Source organism: Anabas testudineus, chromosome 1 (genome assembly GCF_900324465.2).
Source record: "Anabas testudineus chromosome 1, fAnaTes1.2, whole genome shotgun sequence".
Taxonomy (NCBI): Eukaryota; Metazoa; Chordata; class Actinopteri; order Anabantiformes; family Anabantidae; genus Anabas; species Anabas testudineus.
Genome location: NC_046610.1, coordinates 1,773,852 through 1,790,697, shown reverse-complemented (window position 1 = coordinate 1,790,697; position 16,846 = coordinate 1,773,852). Strand labels below are relative to the sequence as shown.

The 16,846-nt window shown below is 42.6% G+C and overlaps 2 protein-coding genes across 2 annotated transcripts; both read left to right on the top strand.

Moving 5' to 3' along the window:
- Positions 1-30: 30 nt before the first annotated feature.
- On the top strand, positions 31-6,925 carry zgc:66455 (CUB and EGF_CA domain-containing protein). Its single transcript, XM_026359564.1, has 10 exons — positions 31-167; positions 270-300; positions 487-1,097; positions 2,005-2,434; positions 2,718-2,759; positions 2,941-3,041; positions 3,155-3,216; positions 3,492-3,658; positions 4,089-4,244; positions 6,411-6,925. Exons 1-10 carry the CDS (start codon positions 111-113, stop codon positions 6,923-6,925), a joined length of 2,172 nt encoding a protein of 723 aa, XP_026215349.1. The 5' UTR covers positions 31-110.
- A 2,776-nt stretch (positions 6,926-9,701) lies between these two features.
- On the top strand, positions 9,702-11,842 carry LOC113161761 (stress response protein NST1-like). Its single transcript, XM_026359563.1, has 4 exons — positions 9,702-9,750; positions 10,635-10,720; positions 11,064-11,550; positions 11,667-11,842. Exons 1-4 carry the CDS (start codon positions 9,720-9,722, stop codon positions 11,840-11,842), a joined length of 780 nt encoding a protein of 259 aa, XP_026215348.1. The 5' UTR covers positions 9,702-9,719.
- The last annotated feature ends 5,004 nt before the right edge of the window (positions 11,843-16,846 follow it).

Sequence of the window (16,846 nt, the reverse complement as noted above, 5' to 3'; positions counted from 1 at the left end):
GTTGATGAATTTCACCTGCTCTGACAGGAAGGGAAAGCAGCAGTTTAACTGAAGCTGAGAGGGACATCTTCACTGTGTTTATCACAAATTGAAACAGATTTGGTTGTAAAATGCGACTCATACTTCTGCTAATACTTGGTTTATTTTGGAAACACTGTGACACACAGGTGAGCTACCATCCTTTTTGTGACCTATCTTGTTTTGTATTAGTACACACAATACAAAGAATGCTGTAGCATAGTTCATGGTGTTGCTTTCTGTGCCTGTAGGTCAACAGAGAAGAAGCCAACGGGCCTCCAGGTAAGACTTAGTACAAGAGGGTTTCATGATTTGTTTCAGGATAATGATAAAACCTGCAAAGCTGAGAAACGCGCTCAATAAAAATCAGTGCTATTTTCTGCACTGGACGTTTGTCGGCAGTAATGTTGAAAACACGGAACTTGTATTTATTAGATCATGTTTGCCTAAAGTCAGTTTCTTCTTCAGATGGACCTGGAGGTGATGACGGTGCTTTCTTCGCCCTGCGAAGCTGCCACCAGCTGCTGAACAGTGACAAAGCTGAGTTTTTCTCTCCGGACTACCTTTGCTCCAACCCACCTCTGTGGTGCAACTGGACCATCCAAGTGGATCCTGGGAAGAGGATCCAGCTTGACCTGGAGGACCTGACCCCTGATGATGCCTGCCATCTCAAACAGGATCAAATCCACGTGGATGAGCCTGCCGGCCAATTTGGGGGTCACAAGGTCCTGCAAAAGTGCTGGCGAGAGGCCAAGTACACATCCTCCTCCAATATTGTGCATGTGGTGCTGCTTATTGGTCAGCCCATCCTACCTTACAGGGGCTTCTTCGGACGCTACCAGGCATTCGGACCACTGGTGGTTTACAACCCACTAGAAGGCTTTGCAGAGAGAAGCAGGAAACCATCTACTAGGCTAGATGACTTGGGCTTGGACAGTGAAATTGGACCGGGAATAAATGGTGAACAAATGGAATCAGATTTGCCAGAGGATCCATCACCAGCAAATTCTGATGTCATGCGTGATTATTATGATCAAGGTGCAGTCTTGACAGATGAGCTGCCCTGGGAGGCTGAGGAGGTGGGTGAACACCGGGACAGGACTCACACTCATACTGCAAAAAGCTTAGCTCATTCTCAACAGTTTTAACACAGAGATTCTGCTGGGATCTCACCTCTACATTTCAGCATCTTCTAGTTCATTGCTGGTTCTATGACCTGTGACTTTGAGCTCACTTCAAACTGCAGGTTTTCATCAACCGAAATGATGCAGCAGTTTGTCCAGGGCTTGTTCAAGTTGATCAGGGTTTGATCATTCAGGAGCTGTTACCACTGAGGACGATAGTTGCTCACCTTTGTTGCATGCTGTTGCCTTTATTTCATCAAGCAAGTTTATTACATTATCCACTTTGAGCTACTGGTAATACTAGACCACATGAGAATGTAGTTGCACCAGAGTGCACTGAATTGAGCTTGTAATCCGAAACAGGAAGGGTGCCATTTATTTTTCAAAGGCTGAATAGAAGGGTCGGTTAAAACCGACCCTATGTTGGGTCAATCTAGCACCTGGATGATTTAACCCCTTTTTCTTAGATGATTTCTTCCCATAGCACAGGGTATATTAAACCCAGCTTTTGTGTAGGTGCTAAATGGACCCAACATTTTTCTGTTCCTCTGATTGAAGGTCTCAGTGTTTGCTGCTGATAGAAGACTTTACTTTGCTTTACTTTACTTCACTTTACTTTGGATCCTCTAGTACTGAGACCAACCTAAAATATGTTTTCATAAATAAGATATGAAGAGTTCCAGAAAGGTCTGCAGATCAAATTACTTCCAAGTCAGTGGTTTGAAAAACTATGATATAAAGATGATTTTTGCATTAATGACTTGTTAAATCAGTGATAAATCAACACTGTGCATTATGATTTTTGACATTCACATCGATATTTTGTTCTCATCTGTTCCTCACTGGTGAAAATCACCGCTAGGTCTCAGAGAACGACCATCATGTCGACCCAGTGACTGCTGGGCCCACAGTGCCAGCATCCACCCAGAGGACCTCCCGATCCGGTAGAGGTTTGTCTCACATGCCTTCAACCCAATCTGCAATCTATGCTGTGTCACCAAAGCACAAGCATGACCAGAACCCTGAGCTCAAACCCGCTACTCACAACCAAACACCAAGAAGAAGGAATGTGGAAGAAGCTGCAGGGGAACCCAGTGTTCCAGAGACGAATACACAGAGCTGGAGAGGAGACAAGATGTCGGCTGACAGTTCACACAACGGGAACAGGTCTGAGTCTAGCGAGGGTTCAGATCAGAATCCTGCCACATCTGGAGGACCAGAATCAGAGGATATTGAGCAGGTTCACCCTCACCCCAGCATGGTGGAACTGCTGTCGGACTACAGAGGGAACTGTGAGTACATGTGGCCTTAACAGCAGTGAGTGATCTCTGAAGGACACATTTTACTGATCATTTAACTAAAACATCCCGTGCTCTGAGATCAGTCTCCTTAAATGCATTTGTTTAACTTTTTGTCAGGTATTTGACTTAAGAGTTGCATTGTTGTACAGGTATCAGTCCATCAGAGGGAGAACCCATGTCAGATGTTCTAGAAATATAGTCAGAGGCCAGATTGAGGTGGTTTGGACATGTTCATATTTATCTTTTGACTCCGTTTGTGTTCCCTCTCTTTCAGCCAATGTTAGAAATCACTCTGTAAATCCACATCTTCCTGGTGGTGAGTACTGAACTATGTAGAACCGCATGTTTTAAACATTCATTACTTTCCAATAAAATTCTGGGCTATTCTTAATGCAAAGATCAAAAAATTATATTAAAAACCTTAAGTCATTGATGAATTGTAACATATTAGATTGTGATACTGTCCCATCAGTCACAGTGATGCTGTTTTCTCACAGATCAGCTGTTTGAAGCAGCTGTTGAGGTGGATTTCAGTCAGGATTTGGACGAGTCCTGGGACAACCAGGCCAGGTCCCTGCTGCTGTCAGTAAAAGCTTTGGTATGTTGATGATAACAAAGCTAAGGCCTTTAGGTTCTGTGAGTTCAGTAGCAGAGACACAGTGAACAGGTTAAAGAAAACCAACAGTTCTGTAAGTGGTTGTGTTTCTGCAGATCCGCGAGAAGCTGGAAACCACGCATGTGCTGCTGTCCATGTCTTCTAAAAGAATTAAAAGGTTGGTGCCCAACAAAACCACTGCGTTTAAATAAACTTGAAAGAAAGGAAGAGCACAAAGTAAACCTGTGGAGGAAGAGGAAATAAGTCTGTTGAAACAAATGGAAGCTTAAAACCCTTTTCTCTCAAGCATCATGTGAACTGTAAATGTTTTAAGGACAGTTTTAAGAATTATAGCTCACATCAGAAATAATTCCAACTCATTGTCCTTTGACCTTTTTATCTGTACCAATGGTAGGGGAGTACACTTATTAGCTTTGCTGGCTGTGTGTGCAGGTTGAACGCGGGAGTGCTGTACATCCTGTGGCTGCAGATCAGACAGGAGCCGGGAACTCTGCAGGTCCACAGGTCCGTGCACTCCACCCTGCAGGGCCTCATCTCCACCAGCATATACCTCAGGGAAAACCACGGGAAAGCTGTCGTCATGTCTGTGTCCACTGCAGGTAGCTCGAGCCCTCAGCATGAAAACAACTAAAGGTTTTGTGTGGAGCTTATTGTGAGGCTCTGAATTGATGTATTGAAATTGTTGTACTTTTATTCCCACGGGCACACGAGGTGAGTTGTCATGACTCAACACTTGATAACAGGTTGATAACGCCATCAAATTTCAGCTCATTCTTTAATTCAGCAAGTTCTTCTCTGAGCACTTTAAACAACACTCTGTTCATACACCGTGACGGTAAAGTCCTTCAACAGTCCACTAAAGATCATTGTCACTATTCAGATTTTCCTTGATGCACAGGAAACAATTTATTTGGTTCAATAAATGACAAATTAACACAAATGCTAGTGGAGGTTAAACATGAGCTCAGTGGAGACCTTATGGACGTATAGCAGCAGTTATATCTTTGTCTGCCTACATGTGTGTTTCAGACGTAAACGAGTGTGGGACCCAGCTGGTCTTGTGCGACATAAATGCAGACTGTGTGAACCAGTTTGGCTCATACTCGTGCCACTGCAGACCGGGCTTCAGGGATGTGTCCCGCCTGGGATCAGGAGGAACCATCTGCATGGACGTGAAGGCTGCAGGTATCAAAGCCATGCTCTTAACTGATCTACTACTATAATTAAACGAGAACAGAGTGAACAGCTGCTGACTTCAATTCAATTTAATTCAATTTTATTTGTAGAGCGCTTTTTACAATTGACATTGTCACAAAGCAGCTTTACACAACCAAAGAACAGTACATGAACAGTGAATGTGTATGAATCATAATAATCAGATTGTCCCTGATGAGCAAGCCGAGGGCGACGTTGGCAAGAAAAACTCCCTGAGAAGGCAACAGGAAGAAACCTTGAGAGGAACCAGACTCAACAGGGAACCCATCCTCATATGGGTGATTACATGCTGTGTAGGCAGCAGTCCAATATAACAGTTAATGTCTTTAAGGTAATGTGGAATCCAGTTAGTTAATTGCAGGCAGACTTGTTCCATTCCTGGACTATCGAGCGTTGAGTCGAGACCTCCGATAAACAGCTGCCGACGTCCACCGAGGCCAAGACCGACTTCATAGTAGTGTGACCAACTCCAGTCTCCAAACGCATCCCATAGAGCAGACGGTGGATTCAGGCGACGAGATCTCCAGACAGAAGTTGGGCATCAGGACGAGTCAGACAGGTCCAGAGGGCAAAGGGTGGAATGACGTGTAGCTCGACAGAGAGACAGGAAGAGGGAAAAGAGAGAGGGAGAGGGAAAGAGAGAGAAGAGGAGAGATTGCAGTTAGTTGTATTCACAGTCAGATAAAGTTTGAGGTGAATGTATATGTAGAATAGTGCAGCAGGGACTCCGGCAGGACTAACTATGACAGCCTAACTAAAAGGGTGGGCCAGAAGGAAACACAGAGATGAGGGCTCCCTGGGATGTAGAGCAACCGAACACTTCACCATCAACAAACCTGAGTGATCAGTGAGAGTTGGGAAGACAGCATCTAAACATACCAGTTCACCATAATGCTCTACGTCCATGAGTCCTTCCCAAATCTATTTACAAAATGCTTGACTAAATAAATAGGTTTTCAGCCTAAACTTAAACACTGAGACTGTGTCTGAGTCCCGAACGCTATTTGGAAGGCTATTCCATAACTTTGGGGCTTTGTAAGAAAAGGCTCTGCCCCCAGCTGTAGTTTTTATGATATGAGGCACTGACAGGTAGCCAGCATCCTCTGATCGAAGTAGGCGTGGTGGATCATAAGACACTAGCAGTTCACTTAGATACTGTTGCACGAGACCATTTAATGCTTTTAATGTCAGAAGTAGTATTTTAAAATCAATGCGAAATTTCACTGGGAGCCAATGACGTGTAGATAAGATAGGGGTGATGTGCTCATATCTTCTGGTTCGAGTGAGGACTCTCGCTGCTGCATTCTGAACTAACTGAAGCTTGTTTATGCACCTGGTTGAACAGCCAGACAGTAAGGCATTACAGTAGTCCAACCTAGAGGTGATGACAGCATGGACTAATTTTTCTGCATCATTTAGTGACAAAATATTCCTTATCTTGGCAATATTTCTGAGGTGAAAGAAAGCTGTCCTGGTGATATTATCTACATGAGCTTCAAATGAAAGACTGGAATCTAGAATCACACCAAGGTCTTTTACTGTTGCACTAGATGTAACAGAAAGGCCATCTAGAGTTACGGTGTGGTCTAACATCTTGCTTCTAGCTGCAGGTGATCCTATAACTAGTACTTCTGTCTTATCAGGATTTAGCAGAAGGAAGTTAATTAGCATCCAGTCTCGTATATCCTTTACACATTGCTCAACTTTCTTAAGCTGTTTGATCTCATCTGGTTTTGATGAAACATATAACTGTGTGTCGTCAGCATAACAATGAAAGTTAATACCATGCTTATGTTGCCCAGAGGAAGCATGTAGAGGGAAAAAAGCTGTGGGCCTAAAACTGAACCCTGTGGAACACCAAACTCCACTGGAGAGCATGTGGAGTGATCGCCATTTAGATCTACATACTGATAACGATCAGTCAAATAGGATCTAAGCCAGGAGAGGGCCGTTCTCTTAATTCCAACAACATTTTCTAGTCTGTGAAGGAGAATACTATGGTCAATGGTGTCAAAAGCTGCACTGAGGTCGAGTAGTACAAGTATAGAGACACTACCCTGATCAGCGGCCAATAGGAGTGCTTCTGTACTTGTATGTATATGTATGTATGTATAACTTCCTGTTGTTTGCCTACAGGTTGCAGCTCAGGCCTGTCTCCTGAGACTAAAGGCGTCTACGTGCTTTTCTTCCTGCTTAGCTGCTTCATCTTGATGCCGCTGGTGGTGGTCGGCATTTTGTACCACCGTCACCACCGTGGGACGTTCCTGGTTCGCTGCCACAGCAGCAGCACCTCTTCTCCTGATCTCAGCAATGACAACCACCACCACGATGACAACTACTCTTACCCTGCTGAGTCTGACCTGCCCCCCCCCACTCCCTCCTACTCGTGGCCCCAGAGGTGGTTGGCCGCAGGGGAAGGAGCACCGTCCGGCCGTGGACGTACCTCTGCTGCGTTTCAGCTCACTGCTGCCACGAGCCAGCTACGTGGAATCACAGGAGAGTGGGAAGCTGTGACACTTCTGCATCTGAACTACTTTATTTCAGTCTTAATGTCAGATACTGTTGTCCACTGTTCAATCTGTCCAATTAAAGTCACATCAAAACAGCATTTCCATGTTTACTTGGCATCTTTACCTGTGTCTGTGGACTGAGGAGGACACGTACAGATCATCTATCAAGCTACATGGGCACAAACACTAGTGTGACTATGTAGTGTGGTTAAACTATTCCAGCCACTGTTTATATGATTTGCATTAAGGATAATTTATTAAACTACGATACCGGCCTGGTAAAACACATTTGTAAACCAGTCAAGTGGAATTATCAGTGGAGGCAGAGTCAAACACAAGCAACAATAAACCTGAAACTATTTTAGAATTATATACATGGGGAGAATAATGAGCTACTTGAACAACTCTAATATAAATATTCAAACCAATGTACATGTAAATGTACACATGATGCCCCTTTAAATAATTAAGTTCTGCTCAAGGGTGCGTGGTCTGTCATCCTGTGCGGTGACCTCCCAGTTTCAAACTGGTCACCGTTCATCATTGTTTGCAGTGAGTAGTCCAGGCTGGCCCACGCAGTCCAGACCACTTTAATAGGCTTAAGCAGCTAATCCAGGGTGGTGTGCTGTCACATGGGGAGTCTGCTGACCTTACTCTGCTTTATTACAGGATTCCTGCTCCCTGCTCACAAAACAAACTTTTCTATTGTCTTATATTGTCTTTACAGGTACATAGGTGGACTTCAGAACAACACGGACCTCTGATTAGATTAGCTGGTGATGAAAGTGAAATGTTTTGCAAACCAGAGCTAAAAGAGAGTGAGGACTGGAAATAATTTCATCAGGTGACTACATTTGGCTTTGGTAATAATTTGGTAGCATGTAAGTTTAGTTGTTAATATCTGGCAGCTGTATTTTGGTGTTTCTCTGCGACTGAGAATCTCCGTGACTTTGAGGTATTTAAATTTAAACATATAATTAAAGTATGACTGCAGTGGAGAATTCCACAATAACAACAAGATCAAAACTGGAACAACACCTACACTGTGCCCACAGGTTGTTCTTACAGCTGAACACTGGTGTCTGTTGTGACCTTCAGGTCCCTCTTTATCCAGCTGTCTTCATCAGAGGCAGCAGCAGCGCGTGATTCGCTGTGTGCAGTCTGGGACCAGTTCACTGTGAGCTGTGGACGATGGCGGCAGGAAGGCAGCGATCTATTTCGTTAGCGACGTCCTCCACACATGCAGAAGGGCCTCAGTCTCACACAGCAGTGTGGGTGACCAACAGCCAACAGGCCTTTCATGGTCACGTGTTAGCAGGAACAAGTGACAAACAGCTCATCATGGTGAAATGAACTAGTCATCCAACAGTACAGACAGGGACGTGGACGGAGACCAGGAGTTGGGTAACATTTGGATTTCACTAGAGGAAAGATCAAAACTGATTCTACTGATCAGCTGAAACCGAGTCAAGCTTCAGGAGAACTGAACCTTGTAGAAGCCACAATATTTACTTGTGACATTAAGCTGAATAGAAATGTGAGGTTGATAGTCTGTTATTAGTTCTTTCTGATGATTTCAGCTGAATTCTGTGGTATTGAACATTTTAATACATTGATCTCAATGAAATCTAAGGTCACTCATGTTTTTCAACGGGTGTGTCGGCGGGGGAATGCTGAGCCTGCATCTCCAGTCGGGATGAGCTGGTCAGTAATCCAGTAAGTGTTATGAGCTTCATTATATCAGAGGAATCAGGCTCTGCCTTTCTTCTCGTGCCATACTGTGTTGGAATTGGCTCCCTGGCAATTTATTTTTCTATTAGTGAAGCCGTGTGAAGTGTGATTGGACAGTGAGCTGCAGGTTGGTGGAGGGGCTGCTCGGCCTGATAAGAGGACAGTCAGAGATCCCGCTCAGCACAGCAGCTCTGAGCTCTGATTGGATGAAGATATAAAGCACGGCACTGACCAGCGACCCCTGACAGGAACAACACACACAGCAGCTTAAGGAAAGTGTTAACTCATCACTTTTATTATGTGTCAGTGTAGTAAGATACATTCACTGCTAACACGGTGCTAAGATTAAATTTGGGATTAACCAGATATGTTTGGACTGTGCAAAAAAAATACGTGGTTATTCCAAATGAATCTTCGTTATGTCAAACTCAAACCAGAGGTTCTACTCATTCAGTCTTTTTAAAAGTGATCAGATTTCAAATGTGATATCAGAGAATTGTGAGCAGCAGACGTCACAATTGTTGACTGAGTAAGTGCTCGATTACATTTACTTCATACTGAGTCAGAAAGCTTCAGTTTTTCTACCGTTGGAGGCACCACGTGCACAGAGGACCTTCCCTTAAATACCGACTCACTGACTGATTGACCAGGACCAAACCATGAATGGGTGAGTTCACTTCACAAATAAATATAAAAATACTTTATGGGCAGGTGAATTTTTACGCGTAAAACTAATAGTTTCTTAAATCAGTAAAAAAAAAACAACATCGTAAATTAATAAAAATTAAACATCTGTGAAATGTGCTGCTCCCAACAACACTTACCGACAGTTTCCCCCCTCTGCTGTTCAAACATGGAACAAACAGGAAGTATAAATGACTGTGGGCTCCTCAGGAGACTCTTTTAAAACATCCTACAAATTTCTGTGATGGGTGTCAACAACTAGCAACAGATATCGGACAGACAGAGAGAAAAGATGATAACAGGTTTAAAAACAGCTGTTTAACGTATTTTAGAAACTAGGTGAAAAATAAACAGAATTAATCTGTTAATTCAAAATTCTGAAGGAGACGGGATCAATTAAAAGGATTTAATATCACTACTATGAAGATCATGCTAATCCAGGCAGAAGTTAACAAAACGGACGTCTGCTGCTGTAAAACACTAAAGAGGAAGAAGAAAAAGAGGCAGCAGACTGTTTCACATGGAGAACTGGACTCAGGTGAGGGACACAGGTGAGTGACACAGGTGAGGTAAAATACAGTGCAAATATGCAGTGGTGGAGAAGCCAAAACAAGGGATCGATTTCATTTGTTCAGTAAAACTAATTAAAACTTAGACTCTGTTTCTCTGTTTCAAACCTATGATGAAGCCTCGCAGCACTTCTGCTTTGAAAGGTTGATGCTATGTTGCGACATCAGCTTCACTACTGATGTCAGCTGTAGCTTTCACCATCGCCCCTGTGATAGTGAAACTCCAGCTTGTTGAAGCCATGAATCAAAAAGCTCTTGGAAACGGTTTGATGCTTCAAGTGGAACTGAAAGAAGCTTTAAAGGTGGGAGAGTAACATGTCTTCGGTTTCACTCGTTGAGCAGAAGTAACTTCGGGTTTTGTTGTCAGACATGTCGCCTTCTCTCATCTGTTGCATAAAACACACCTATTTACAAATATGGACTTTTTCCAGTTTGTTTTCTGTGAAGTGGAGACGTCATGTGTTTGTTCTTCACCTGAGGCTTTTGGCTGAGCAGTAAAATGTGAAGTAAACATTTGTACGTAACTGTTTTGGGAACATTGATCATGTTGAAACGTTTTTTTTTTAATCCATTTAAATTTCTTTTGCTTCTTGTTCTTGTTACGTGACATTTTCACAGCAGTCGTAGTCAAACAGCGTGAAACGGCTGATATCCAGTGTTTGCTGTCACATTATAATGAAGCATTTCTACAAATATTTATCCAGCATTTAAAATCTAAAACACTCAACAAACTGTGACAAAGTCTCTTTAAGACGCGTTCAGGACGTCAGAGTACAGTTTGGAAGCGACATTTACAAATTAAAGTTTGTTAATGGAGGGAAGAACTCAACACAAGCTGAATCCAAACATCTCCCTCCAACAACCAGAACTCAGAACAACATTCACCTGGAGAATTTGGGAAAGACTGGAGGGGACAGATGTTGGTTGGTTGGTCGCCACCGTCCTTGAAAAGGTAAGGTCACCTGTTTGTTTTTATTTAGAAATGTTCCTTTATTAATGAGAACGAGGAACAGAAGTGAAGAGTTTACTGTGATCATACTTTCAAACATTGAAGCAAACTTAAAAACTAAATCATAAATGAATGTGAAATGAACGTGTAAATACAAAGTGGTGGAATAAAAACTATTCACTGTTGTTCTTATCAAACAAACAGATATTTAGCATGGACTCTTTTAAACTTTCTTTTGTAATTTAAGAGAATCATTAGTTCATATTCAGTCTGTAGCTCTGGTTTATTAATGTATTATATTTAATAAGAAAAACAGTTTTGTTTTGTTTTTTTTACTTCTTCACAGGAAGACAAAGTCCTGTCCACCAACAAGATGATTAACAACTTCTTGGTCCATCACAGAGTTCATCAGTGGAGCAGGTTTCTGGCAGCAGAGAGCAGAACGCCTGCTGTGTCCTCTGCAGTCGGCATTTCCAGTGACATGAAGGACGACTACACTGGACCAAACACCAAAATTCACCTCACTAATCTTATTTTAAGCGAAGCTGAAAAAGAGGAAGAGGTTGAAGAAAAGAAGGAGACGAGTAAAAAAGCAGAACTGCGAATTCAGGAAGACGTTTTCAAACAGCTGGCAAATAAAGAACAGGCAGGACAGCAGGATGAATTTAATCTGACAGGGGAAATTAATGAGGAAGAAGAGGAAACACTAAAAGATAAGAGTATTCGAAGAAGAATCCTGAACTGGTTGAATGAAATCATTCATGACTACTACAAGAAAAAGATTGCAGAGACCTATAGGAGAGAGCGAGAGGAGGGTAATGAATTCTACCCATGTAAGATCAACACATCCACACTAAAACTAACTTTCATCATTCTCATTCCCGAATCATCATTTTCCCACTAATACTGAGCTCCTTTAACATGATCATTTTCCACTTTTATTTTGTAGCCACGTTCTACTTCATCCGCCCAATGACCCGAGCTGACAGAGAGCGGCAGAAACGTGAGATCTGGCTCGACCACGACAACCAGAGGCAGAAGATCAAGAAATATTTGGACTCTTACTGGGAGGAAAAGCACAAAAAGAAAGAAGCTTCCTGTATCCTAGTGGACACGGATGGATGAAAATACTGGAATTCAAATTGAATAAATATAAGAAAGAACATGTTTAATTCAAATGGTTCCTTCATCTTTTATTAGTGTCCGTATCTTCCTAGAGACTTTGGATCACAGATTATATCCAGGTTAACGTGTAAAGTGGTGATGCTTGGTCCCACCCTTTCATTTAAACTGACACTGACCTCTTCAAGTGTCCGGTTTGTACAAAAAACTTTTCACATCCACACGCTCCAGTTTTTATTCTCTTACAGCTGAACTGTAGAGCTTGATCTGAGGAAGCAGCACTGTTAGTTGGAGATGCAGATAGAAGCTGTGAAAAGGCACTCGGCTAAAACACCACAAAACAATGAAACCTCACTGGAAGACTGAGCCCAGACCGAAGCATGATGCACAGTAAGCTTATTTAATAGTGTTGTCACACATACAGCGTGTCGCCACCTCTACCACTCGGAGACGGTGCCGAGAATGACCAGAAACAAACCCAGAGGCTGCACAGAGCTGCACAGAGCTGGATGATCCTACAGGGGGCACTCTGTAGCCTCTGCGTGTCCGTGTCCCTCCCCAGGCTTTAATCATTCGTCAGGAATTATAAGAGGAGCATTTATAGTCATATCCCTGTAATAAAGGAGGTGTCTCTTTGTCCTTTTTCATTCAACACATTGTCACAACCCAAAGCCTTAATCCTGCAAACTGACGGACAGTTGCATCTTGGGAAAAGAGCTGCATGCCATTGTTTGAGTCAAATCTGTTAAGCCCTAATTCTTTTGTGGCCATTTGCATACTCGGAAGTATTCTTTTACTGAAGGGCCAAATCCTTCTTGTGTGTGATGTGAGGCATTTTTAGTATCGTTTGTGGAGTATCTACATGCACTATTAGCGCTGTATAATACCTCCATATAATACGGTGGCATAATCTTGCAGATAAGAAGGGTTTTTCTAAAGTGTAGCATTACGTTGGGATGAAACGCTGCAATTTCAGATTCAAATGGGCTCAAATGTCATCAGAAATGTCAAGTGCTGCTGCAGTAACAGGATACACGGATGCCTTTTTATCGTTTTCATCACCTGCCTTATTCCTCGAATTTACCTCCCAGTTGAAAGGCTCGGTCCAGCTCAGACCGCTGCAGTGTAATGGGTCTGGTGCTGTAATAAAGATGGCTACCTGTGACTCACCTGGCCTTAGTTTCTGCTTCTGTCTGCCTCTTTTCATCCTGCTCTTTTCAATTCTATCTCTCGTCCAACGAGTTCCTCTGGCTCACTATTAAACCGTTATCTTTCTGTGGTGTTCAGCACACTGTGGCTCACACATCCACACCCTCTGCAGGCCTCCCCTCTCTGGAGTCCTTTCTGCAAAAGCTCTGATAAGATTATTGAGTTGAGATTGCAGGTGGAGAACTGAACCTTTAGCTTTCCAAAATGTCCACCTTCAACTTATTAAATTAGATTGATGTATTATCTCGAGTGGGATAAAGAGCAAAACAATCTTCACAAAGGTTGAAATCATTTATTTTCAGCTGTTTGATTTTTAGACCAGACATGTGAAGGTCTAAATCATATAAACCCCAACAACCACAAACATGACAATTCACAATTACACTGATTCTGAACAGCTCAATAACATATGGCCAGTCAACAAATTCCCTTTCTGCCAAAACACCTGATCTTACAATAAGAGATGAACGATAATTCTGTCTGTGGAACATCCTGTAAAGTCAGGGATTTTTAGCAACAGCTCCGGTGTGCTCCCTCCAAACAAGGTGACTGAAAATCAGAAAAACGTCTTTATCCGTTTACAACCTGTTAGATTTGTTTCCTGACTTCTTTTGAGATCTCACTTGGTGTGTGCAGTGACTGTGACTGGAAAAAGACAGAGGCTGTAATAAACCAGAATGATCATTTTGGCTTTAAAGCCAGGTTTTGCATGACTAAGCCTTTATCTAGCTTTCAGTAGAGCTCATGTAGAGTACGACGCAGCTTTGGCTCTTTCAGATTCCGTGTCTTTGTTGTAAAGGCTGTTTCACCATGTTGCACCATCACTTTTTCCTGCTGTTCTTTCCAATGTCACACAGTTAAGAGGCAGTCGGAGGAATTTGCTGCCGCTCTGCATCTGTTCTCTGGCTGCTGTTTGTCTGTTTGTTTTGTTCTTTCCTTCTGTGTATTTAAGCGTCAATTTCTGCCGGCGAGGGACACATGAAAAGAGCCATGGCACGAACAGAAAACAAGCCCTCAGAGACGAGGAGGTGGAGGAGGATGAAATGACAACACGAGAGAAGAAACCAGGCCCAGAAATAAGCTGTGATTAAACTGAAAAAACAATCAAACTGCAGAGATGAGAAGAAGAAGAGGAAAAAACACACAGACAACAATGACGGCAAATAAAAAAGGCAAACAGGGAACGCTGCGTGTTTGTGAAAAGACCCTGGCGAGGACAAATTACACTGACTACCATTTCGAGATGGCTGGCATCAAAGGGAAGCAGAAGAGTTTTGTTGGAAATGGAAAGCGTTTCCCTGACTAAATGACTCCAGTGGAAATCACAGAGCAGCAGTGTCGACACAAAATAAAACACGTTCACTGCATCTGCACATGAGGAGTGAGCGTGAAGGCCTTGATCACAGCAATGCACCTAAACCTCGAACACAGCACGAACAGTATGTGTGCAAAAGTTTTCCGATTCTTCCATCACTGTTTTTAGCTTGAGGCAGATGTCATCTCAAGAAAAATGCAGTTAAATTCATCCTGTGGCTGAAGGAAAAATGCACAAGTTGTCAGAGCAACTTGTCAAAGGGCCAGAATCTGTGTGTGAAGTGATTTATAATGTTCCAAAGTCATAATCTGTCGTCGTGCTTGTCGAGCTTGTCGAGCTGCTTTTAATCTGCAGTAAAGTAGAAGAAACTAACAGTTAACACCTGAAGTGATCTGATCTAACATATTACAGTTGGTTTCATCATAGATGCAGAGGGGACATGTGTCAATGAATATGTTCCCACAAATGAATGAATGAATGTAAAGACACGCAGAGAGGAAACGTATAAACTGCTCTGACTGAAGTCTGTAACTATCTGAAGCTAATTTTAGAACAATGTTAATTAGTTTGTGACATTAACGATATTGGCTCATTCGAAGCTAAAGGCCAAACTATGGCAGTGAAAACCTCTGTTTATCTACATGCGTAGCTTATGAATAAATTGGACTTGTACTTCGGGGGTGCAGTTCTCTGCTTCTCGTGTTGTTCCGGTTCAGCGACTCTCTGACGAGGCTTTTATGACAGATGAAGACTTTTTAAGTGCCTCTGTGTGGAAGCAGTGGACTGGCTCCTCTTAATTAGTGCTTTGTCTCTGTTAGATGTGACCTTTTCTCTTTTGCACTTTGGCTGAATCGACTCCCACTTCTCTGCTGTGTGTTTCCTCTGTTTTACATGGCTGCTGGTGCGTGGCACTCCTCTGGGTGCTGCAGTAACTTTAACTTATGTGCCGATGTATGAGGCCAAAACAGTCATTCCTTGGCTCAAACACTGGTCAGTTTCCACTTGTTACCTTGATAGAGGCTCTATTCTTAACCAGTGCTGCTATGAGCACGGTTACGTTGCTTGTCTGTGTTTTCCAAAGACAACTGACTGCTACAAAAAATTTTTATCACTTTTCTTCTACAGTTGAACTTTTATGAAGAATTATTTTTGGCCTTTCCAGCCTTTTCTACATCAGTCTACAGAGTGGATGTTTGATCACTGAAACTAGGCCTCAGCTTCTTGATGTGCTGTGTCGAGGACCCTCTGTGCACATGGTTACCCACTGTTGATGTATGTTGAGTGAAATGATCAGTCTATCAGGACACATGGCCGCCCACCCTGAGCCTGGTTCTGCTGGAGTTTTTCCTCTCCACTGTCTCCTGGTGCTGCTCAGTGGGGTTTTTGGTTTTCTATATAATTCTGTATACAGTTATATTTGTAAGGTCTTAAACCTTAAACACTGTAAAGTGCCTTGAGACAACGTCTATTGAGATTTTGTGATATACAAATAAAACCGAATTGAATTGAAAGTGATTCGTTGACTGAAGTAAGCTAACTTTAGTTTTTGTCTTGTCCCGTCTGTTGAATATGTGTAATCAGCAGGAGTGGTTGTTGTTTCACAACAGTTTGTTAATGGTTGGCTTATCCACTGCCCCACGTCCTCTGCTTTCCCTTTGTGACAGACAGACAGACAGACAGATAGATAGATAGATAGATAGATAGATAGATAGATAGATAGATAGATAGATAGATAGATAGATAGATAGATACTTTATTGATCCCCAAGGGGAAATTTTAGTGTTGCAGCAGCCATTAGACACAAAAACACTGAACATTGAGTAACATAATCTACACAACAATATACAAAACACAGTAGAATAACAAGAATAACACACAGTAGGACTTGAATGTAAAGTGACTTAGTTACACATTGTTAAACCATCAGCGTGGACACTGACTCTCTGTCAGGGAATCATTGTACAGGCTGATGGCTGTTGGCACAAATGACTTCCTGAACCGTTCCTTGTCACAGCGGAGCTGGAGAAGTCTCTGACTAAAACTGCTCCGCTGTTTGATAAGTGGGCTGTGGAGAGGATGTGAGCTGTTCTCCATGATGAAATATAGACTTCCACCTGCGTGTAGACTTATTTCTTCTCATGTGCAGAATGTAAATGCTAATAAGCTTGTGACACTTATTGTCCCAGATGAGGTCGTTTCCTGTTCTATAAGTCCACTTGCTGTAAGACATCTTACTGTTTTATTATTGTTTAAAAATGATGTACCTATCCCTAAATATCATTTATGGAAATGGTGACAGGAGTACTTTTCCAGGAAGAAGTGCACACACGAGTCCGTCGTCCTGTATTCTGGCAGCTTCACTGATGAGTAATGACCCTGCACAAATGACTAATGCGTCCGAAATGACAATATCTCTCACTCGCACACAGTTTACTGAGCTTTCTCATGCTTCTCTGCTCGGAGACCCTTCACAACCATCGCCT

Bases quoted from the DNA above. Each gene is read 5' to 3' on its own strand.
- zgc:66455 (XM_026359564.1), top strand. From the start codon at position 111: ATGCGACTCATACTTCTGCTAATACTTGGTTTATTTTGGAAACACTGT. The intron at 1,098-2,004 runs GTGGGTGAACAC...AATCACCGCTAG, and splicing joins TGCCCTGGGAGGCTGAGGAG to GTCTCAGAGAACGACCATCA. The intron at 2,760-2,940 runs GTGAGTACTGAA...GTTTTCTCACAG, and splicing joins AAATCCACATCTTCCTGGTG to ATCAGCTGTTTGAAGCAGCT.
- LOC113161761 (XM_026359563.1), top strand. From the start codon at position 9,720: ATGGAGAACTGGACTCAGGTGAGGGACACAG. The intron at 10,721-11,063 runs GTAAGGTCACCT...ACTTCTTCACAG, and splicing joins TCGCCACCGTCCTTGAAAAG to GAAGACAAAGTCCTGTCCAC. The intron at 11,551-11,666 runs GTAAGATCAACA...TTTATTTTGTAG, and splicing joins GGGTAATGAATTCTACCCAT to CCACGTTCTACTTCATCCGC.